This window comes from Solanum stenotomum, chromosome 12, assembly GCF_019186545.1.
Source record: "Solanum stenotomum isolate F172 chromosome 12, ASM1918654v1, whole genome shotgun sequence".
Taxonomy (NCBI): Eukaryota; Viridiplantae; Streptophyta; class Magnoliopsida; order Solanales; family Solanaceae; genus Solanum; species Solanum stenotomum.
The window spans coordinates 6078309-6085776 of record NC_064293.1 but is presented as its reverse complement, the minus strand read 5'-3'; the positions used below and the strand labels follow the sequence as shown (position 1 = coordinate 6085776).

Here is a 7468-nt window from a genome sequence, read left to right as displayed (position 1 = left end):
CTGGAATATCTTCCAGATGTATTGATGAAGAAGCTTTTTCTTGTGCTCTAGAGTTTAAGTTATATAAACTCATTCCTCCCTTTTGTATAATTGGAGTACTAGATGATGAAGATCCGTATGATGATCTTGATGAACTTGGGGCTGATCTTCCCCTTCCGCGAGTATAACTGCCTTTTCCTCTAGCCTTGGTTATCCAAGGAGGATCCATCCTGCAAACATAGCATTTAGTTTTAATCATTCAAGAGGCTACATTTTTAATCATTCAAGAGGTTATAAACTTCATCACAATAAAATCTTTCATAAAGCTCTTGTTCTATCATGTAATTATTGATGATATCAATCACCATTCCGTCTATAATTTTCCATAATATAAGTTCCTTTAAATCTCTATTAAGAGGAACTGCCTTCAAAATCGTAACCAAATCTTTATCAGGAAAGAAGTCAAGAAAACCCATCAGAAGAAACATAAATTTTTAGTTTATTCCAATAACAGAAAAATTGTTTTTGTTTCCATTTAAAAATAGTTTTACAAGTTTGTCAAACACATAATTTTCAAAAAATATTTTTTCTCTAACATAAGTGATGTTCGAATCCCAACAACAATGTCAAAAGGGCTCTAAACCCCTATTTTAGAGTGATGAATATCTATTCATAGGTCCACATAATATTCATGTAACATGAATTCTATACACACAATTGAAACAGAGAATTCTTGGTGACATACATAATATATAGTTGAACCATTCTATTTTTATAATATCAAACGATTATTATGTTCAAATTTCCTTCTTATAAATAATCATTTTCATATTGTGTTGTTGTTAGGAAAAAGAAAAAGAGAAAATGAACAAATTGTTTATTGACCACCCAAAATGTTATCATTATTTGGAGTTTGAAGTTAGTCAAAGAATATAAATTTAATAATTTGAATTTATTAAAATGCTGCAGCTGCACGTTTAAGCAAGCACTCTTTTCATTTTTCGAAAAATTGATCATAATTAGAGCATATGCAGGCATCACATGGCCTAGCTGGACAAACAGATAGGTGCGACTTTCAATAAGTAGCAACTATTTGTATAGTTTTTATTTACTCGTCAAATATTTTTGATTTTTGATAAATCAAGAAAGAATAATTTTTTCTGTTATATTCTCAATTTACTATTCTCTCCATTTAACAATAGTTATCCACTAATACTATTTTAGATATCTAATAATATTTTTCCATTTTATAAAATTAATAAATAATTTTATATTTAGTTCCTAATTTACATTTATCGTTAATTATAGTTATTTTCCTATTATATTTTTTAAGACATTGAATTTATTATATTTAAAGGATGATATAATAAAATTATACAATTTTTTAAGAACGATGTAAAATCAAGTGGACAAATATTATTGGACAGAGAAAGTAACATTGAGTTAATTTTTTGAAAAATAATATTTTTAAGACTCTATCAATTAATAAAAACAAAATGTTAAATTCATTATACCAATCATTTTATTATTTTAATACATAGACAAATCAAAATTTGGAAAGCAAAAAGTAACGTATTTTAGATTAGAGAAATTAGAAGTAAAATGATAGAGAGAATGAAATTAATTATGCAAAGTGAGTGTATTTTAAGGAAAAAGAGAGGGCACTGAACAAAGCTACCAAATAGCATTAATTAGCAATGGTGAGATTTTCTTACATTTTCATCATGCCTTAAATTCATTCTCTCTCTCTATTAATGGATGTTTAAGGGTTTTGGTTGGAGTTGAGTGTTGGAATCTTATGGTCAGAAGTGAACAACTGGGTATTTATTTAGTGAGTTGGAATTGGAATTGGAGGAGTTGACCTAAATTTATTGTCTCATTTGGGAAACAATACTACTTATTTGATTCTCGTCTTTCTTAACTGAGAGATTTGTGAAGTAGGTATTTGCTGGTTTTGAGGTGCATTTTGCTGGATCTGCGCAAGTTTGTTGTTGGTGAAGCAGCTCAAGAAAGGAGTGGATGAATTAAGGGTGGGTTTGTAACAGTCGGAGGAGATATGGCATGTATGAAGTTGGGATCCAAAACAGATGCATTCCAAAGAAAAGGCCAGGCCTGGTACACTTTTCTTCTTTCTTTCTAACCATTTTCAATAAACCTCTAATTGGGTTTTATTCTGTCAAATTTTGCTCCCCATACTTTTGTTATCACCTAAGGAAGAGCATCAAACAGTAACTGTCATGGGGGGAACAAATAAAAACTGGAACTTGGACGGAAAACAAACCGTATGGTTTACTCAAATCTTTTTGAGCAAAAGAATATGATTGTATTAGCCAACATATTTAGGTTAGATTAGAGTTTTTTCCATCAAAAACTAGTGTGTTGCATACCAACCATGTAGACCCTAAGAAGCCTATATATAATTAGACAATGAGCTGTAGGTATCAACATCTTCTTCTCCGTACTTTTTCTGTGATTCGCACAATTCCAGGCTCGACCATTGAATCAGTTCAGCTCTCACCGTTGCTACATACAGACGCAGTGGGGCAAATTACACGAGGAATTGTAGAAATGTACAGAGAAACTAAGAGAGCAAATAGATGTCCAAGTTTTTGACAGAATTTTTTGTAATTACTTGCTATTTCTTTTGAGGCGTATTCCTTAATACATTCTTCCTAGAAGAGGATAATGAGGTTGGGTGCTCTTAGATTGTATGGTCTTGTTTTGCCCTGGCATGGTCATGGCTTCAGGTGGTAGATTACTTTTCAAATTTTACAACTTGCCTTTTGTTGGTATGTTTGTAGGTTCTGCACAACTGGCCTCCCAAGTGACGTTGTTGTTGAAGTTGGGGAAATGACTTTCCATCTCCACAAGGTAAAGTTCTCTGCAAGAATTGATTGATCTAGTGATGTATAGACCAACTGATGTATTGGTACTTCTCTTTCTTCTGCATATGAATGATGTTTCCTTAAATTGTCTATTCAAATGTCCTTCCGTTTGCCTTAGAGATTTATGCTATTAACAGTTCTCGTCGCCCTTGGGTTGCTCTCAAGTACACCTTATTCATGCTTGTTAACTAAAACAGCTATTCTTTCTTCATTGTTTCTTTTTAGTACTTCCGAGATGCTTTTTGCTTCTATATTTGATGAAATTAGGCAAAAGTGACATACTTTTTCACCTTATAATGACCTGTTGCTCTCTACTTTAGTCTCTCCAAGCCAGCTTTTATGCTTTCAACCAATGGTAATGTTCCAAGACAAAAAAGATGTCAACTTTATCAAAATTTTGTCCATCTCTGCATTTAAAAATCACTGTAAGTCGTTCCCGAGCACAATGTCAAATTAGTTTGATTGTATGGAGTTCCTTAAAGCTTGTCACATCTAATTTGAAATTTGATTGCAAGGAAGATGATTGAACTTTTAGATTTGTCTCATTTTTAATGTTTTCCAATGAATAATTGCAGTTCCCATTGCTTTCTAGAAGTGGGGTTATGGAAAAACGGATTGCAGAAGCATCTGAAGGAGAAGATGGCTGTGTTATTGAAATCAATGACATCCCTGGTGGTGCTAAAACATTTGAACTTGTAGCAAAATTTTGTTATGGGGTTAAACTAGAGCTTACAGCAGCAAATGCTGTATACCTTCGATGTGCCGCAGAGCATCTTGATATGACTGAAGAATATGGGGAGGGGAATCTGATATCACAGACTGAGATTTTTCTTAATCAGGTAGTTCTCCGTAGCTGGAAAGACTCTTTGAAGGCACTCCAAACCTGTGATGATGTTCTTCCATATGCTGAAGAACTCAGAATTACAAAAAGGTGCATTGATTCATTAGCTGTGAAGGCATGTACTGATCCCAACCTGTTTGGTTGGCCTGTGATGGAGCACGTTGGCCCCTTGCAGAGTCCTGGAGGGAGTATCCTATGGAATGGAATAAGCACTGGGGCTAGGCCAAAACATTCAAGTTCAGATTGGTGGTATGAGGATGCATCAACTTTAAGTTTACCTCTTTACAAGAGGCTAATTTCTGCTATGGAATCTCAAGGCATCAAACAGGATATTGTTGCTGGTTCCCTCAGTTATTATGCTAAAAAGTACCTGCCTGGGCTAAACAGGCGGCAGACCTCTTCTGAGTCCACTAACCGACTTGCACCAGTTGGTTTAGGTTCTTCGCTATCAGAAGAAGATCAGAAGCTTTTACTTGAAGAGGTGGATAATTTACTACCCATGCAAAAAGGCCTAGTTCCAACTAAATTCCTCTTTGGCCTACTGAAAACAGCCTTGATTCTTCGAGCCAGTCCCTCTTGCATATCAAACTTGGAGAAAAGGATAGGAATGCAGCTTGATCAGGCCACTCTAGAAGATCTCTTAATGCCTAATTTCTCTTACTCGATGGAAACACTTTATAATGTTGACTGCGTACAGAGGATTCTTGAGCACTTCTTAGCCATGGATCAAGGAACTGGTGGTGAATCACCTTGTTCCATTGATGATGAGCAATTGATTGGTTCACCATCTCTGACACCAATCACTATGGTGGCAAAACTAATCGATGGATATCTTGCTGAGGTTGCCCCAGATGTTAACGTGAAGCTTCCCAAGTTTCAGACTCTTGCTGCTTCTGTTCCTGAATATGCAAGGCCCTTGGATGATGGCCTTTATCGTGCAATTGACATTTATCTCAAGGTAAATTTAGTTTGCTATTCTTTTTTAAGTTATGATAATTGTGTGTACTCTGAAGTAAATGTTGTCACTATTGCTATGCTTACTGAAATTTGCACTTAATATTGAGATCCTATTTAAGCTTGACCCAAGAAGCCTTAGATTAAAGTGGCTTGCTTGTATGGGCATGTCTAGTTAGGTGCAGCAGTCTAGTGATTGAATGCCCCACCACCAGTGCAGGGGTGGGGGCATAAAGAAATCAAGATGAATGACCACTGAAAGTACATATGAACATAGGCTCCAAAGAAAGCGATTTTCTTTGAGTTTTGGTTCAGATCTTTCATTTCAGAATGTAAATCTTTTATAACTACATACCCAGTGTAGTTCCACAAAGTGAGGTAGAGATTTTAAACCTTTTATTATTCTTTTGTTTATGCAGTCACATCCATGGTTGGGAGAATCCGATAGAGAACAACTCTGCAGGCTCATGGATTGCCAGAAGCTCTCCTTGGAAGCTTGTACACATGCTGCACAGAACGAACGGCTCCCTTTAAGGATTATAGTACAAGTACTCTTCTTTGAACAGCTGCAGTTGAGAACATCCATTGCAGGATGCTTCCTAGTGTCCGAAAACCTTGATGAGGGGTCAAGGCAGTTGAGAAGTGGCACGGTGGGACCAAATGAGGGGGGCTGGGCTACTGCTGTGAGAGAAAACCAGGTGTTGAAGGTGGGAATGGATAGCATGAGGGTACGTGTGTCAGAGCTCGAGAAGGAGTGCTCAAACATGAGGCAGGAGATTGAGAAGTTGGGTCGATCAAAGGGATCAAGCACTTGGGGAAATGTATCCAAGAAGTTTGGGTTCAAGATGAAATCTCAAATGTGCAGTGCTCAGGAGGGATCTGTTAGTAACCAGAACAAGATAAATAGTAAGGGTATAAAGGATGACAAGGCAAAAGAAAACTATCGAAAGCACTAGAAAAACTTATCTACCGATGAATGATGAATTATTCTCTGTTTCTCTATTCTTTGAAGGATCTTGGCTTGCTTCTGTTTAGTTTTAAGTCTCTCCAGTTTCTTTGTCATATATGTTGATTAGGTTCTTTGACAATCTGGTCTATGTAGACTACATACAATTAACATCATCAAGTGTATTTTATGTATCTTATTTAAAATCGTTTGTCACTCTTTTTACCTTCAACAATAAGTGCAAACATCTATATTGCCCAAATTCATCTGTTGTAGGGAGTTGTGTGAATGAAGTAACTTTTGCTTTCATATTTGCCATTATTAATGTTGCAAGGTACACTGATTTTCAAACTCCTACCTACTTGGTCTTGGTGTGAAAACGCATTTTCATCCAAATGTCCTCACAATGAATAAATAAATGAGATTTTTTTTAATCTCTAGAGAACCTATGACCTGCCATAACCCTCAATTTTGCCTACTCGTTTTCCGGCTCCGAAGGCTGTTCAACTTTATGGGTTGACTCATCTATTAATGTGTTTTGGTAGGTGCCATTGTGACTCAAGTTTTCAGATCGTGATGATATTTGCAGTGGCGGACCCAGAAATTTTACCAAATGGGTTCAATATATATATAAAAAATGAAGCAATATCTCAAATGTTGTGGGTGGGATTCGTACCCGCGATGCATCAATCAAATTGTAACCACTTTGCCGCTGGGCTACATGTTACTATTGGTTTAAGTGGGGTCAAATTAATTATATAGAGTGTTTATTTCAAAAAACAGATTGAATATATATGTATATATAGTGTATTTTTTCGACGAAGTGGGTTCATATGAACCCACTTGCAACAAGGTAGGTCCGCCCTTGGATATTTGTATGTCAAAAAGATATTGAATTTAGTTATTGTGTCAGTATAATATAATTTAATTATTATTATTTAAACAAACCTTGTATTTATTTGAGCATTACTTTTACTATTTTACAATAATATCTTCATATACATATTTTATTATTAACACGACACACACGCAACACATGCACTAAATTAGAGTATTATATTAAAAACATAAAGGTCCGGAAACAACGGAGGAATCCGAATCGGACCTAAATGGGAATGACATGAAAAGTCTTTTTCAAAACATAGCATTAAGGGCGTTACGACGATATATGAGAGGAATAGAGAAAAATTCGTGATTGGTGTGGAGGGGAAGATCTATTTATGATATAGTTCAAGAAAGAGTCGTCTCATTTCCTTACTTCTTTAAAATTCATTCACTTCAAGACTGGTTCTGAATGCCGCGTAAGATCATCTTCAACCAACCTCCACCGTACTTTCGGTGCGACCACTAAAGAATTGCTTATACACTAAAGAGCAGTCTTTATGTCCTTCATTAAAAGACTTTATTATAGACAAGATTGTCATTTATTATTTTTTCTCAAATTATTATTTAACTAGTGAATTGAACCGCGCTTCGCGCGGTAATAAGTTTTTTAAACAATTTATATTTATAATATGTGAATGATAAAATTGATTTTTTGACGTGCATGAGTAACAAATTTGAAACATAATTTTCCTTTATACATTTAATAATAAGTATTTAACTTTATTTCCTTTCATGGAAAATTTAATCTTTAGTATGTTCATATACTATATTTTAAATTTAAATCTAAAAACTTAGCTACTATATAAATACATGAACTTGTCTAACAGTCCCATTTACATGCTATCCTGATTTTATCAGGGTATAAAAAATATATTCACATTTTTCTTCTTTTTTTCTCTTCCTTTCCATGACTTCTTTCCTACTGCCCACTCTTCTTCCATCTTTACTTTTTCATTCACCTTCCTTTTATAAAATTGT

The 7468-nt window shown here is 34.9% G+C and overlaps 1 protein-coding gene across 1 annotated transcript; it reads left to right on the top strand.

The window, feature by feature from the left end:
* Nucleotides 1–1667: 1667 nt before the first annotated feature.
* On the top strand, nucleotides 1668–5811 carry LOC125847704 (BTB/POZ domain-containing protein At1g30440). The gene is made up of 4 exons (XM_049527372.1): nucleotides 1668–2094; nucleotides 2781–2850; nucleotides 3440–4663; nucleotides 5079–5811. The coding sequence occupies exons 1-4, from the start codon at nucleotides 2036–2038 to the stop codon at nucleotides 5613–5615; spliced, it is 1890 nt and encodes a 629-aa protein (XP_049383329.1). The 5' UTR covers nucleotides 1668–2035; the 3' UTR covers nucleotides 5616–5811.
* The last annotated feature ends 1657 nt before the right edge of the window (nucleotides 5812–7468 follow it).

Bases quoted from the DNA above. Each gene is read 5' to 3' on its own strand.
- LOC125847704 (XM_049527372.1), top strand. From the start codon at position 2,036: ATGGCATGTATGAAGTTGGGATCCAAAACAGATGCATTCCAAAGAAAA. The intron at 2,095-2,780 runs GTACACTTTTCT...GTATGTTTGTAG, and splicing joins CAAAGAAAAGGCCAGGCCTG to GTTCTGCACAACTGGCCTCC. The intron at 2,851-3,439 runs GTAAAGTTCTCT...GAATAATTGCAG, and splicing joins TGACTTTCCATCTCCACAAG to TTCCCATTGCTTTCTAGAAG.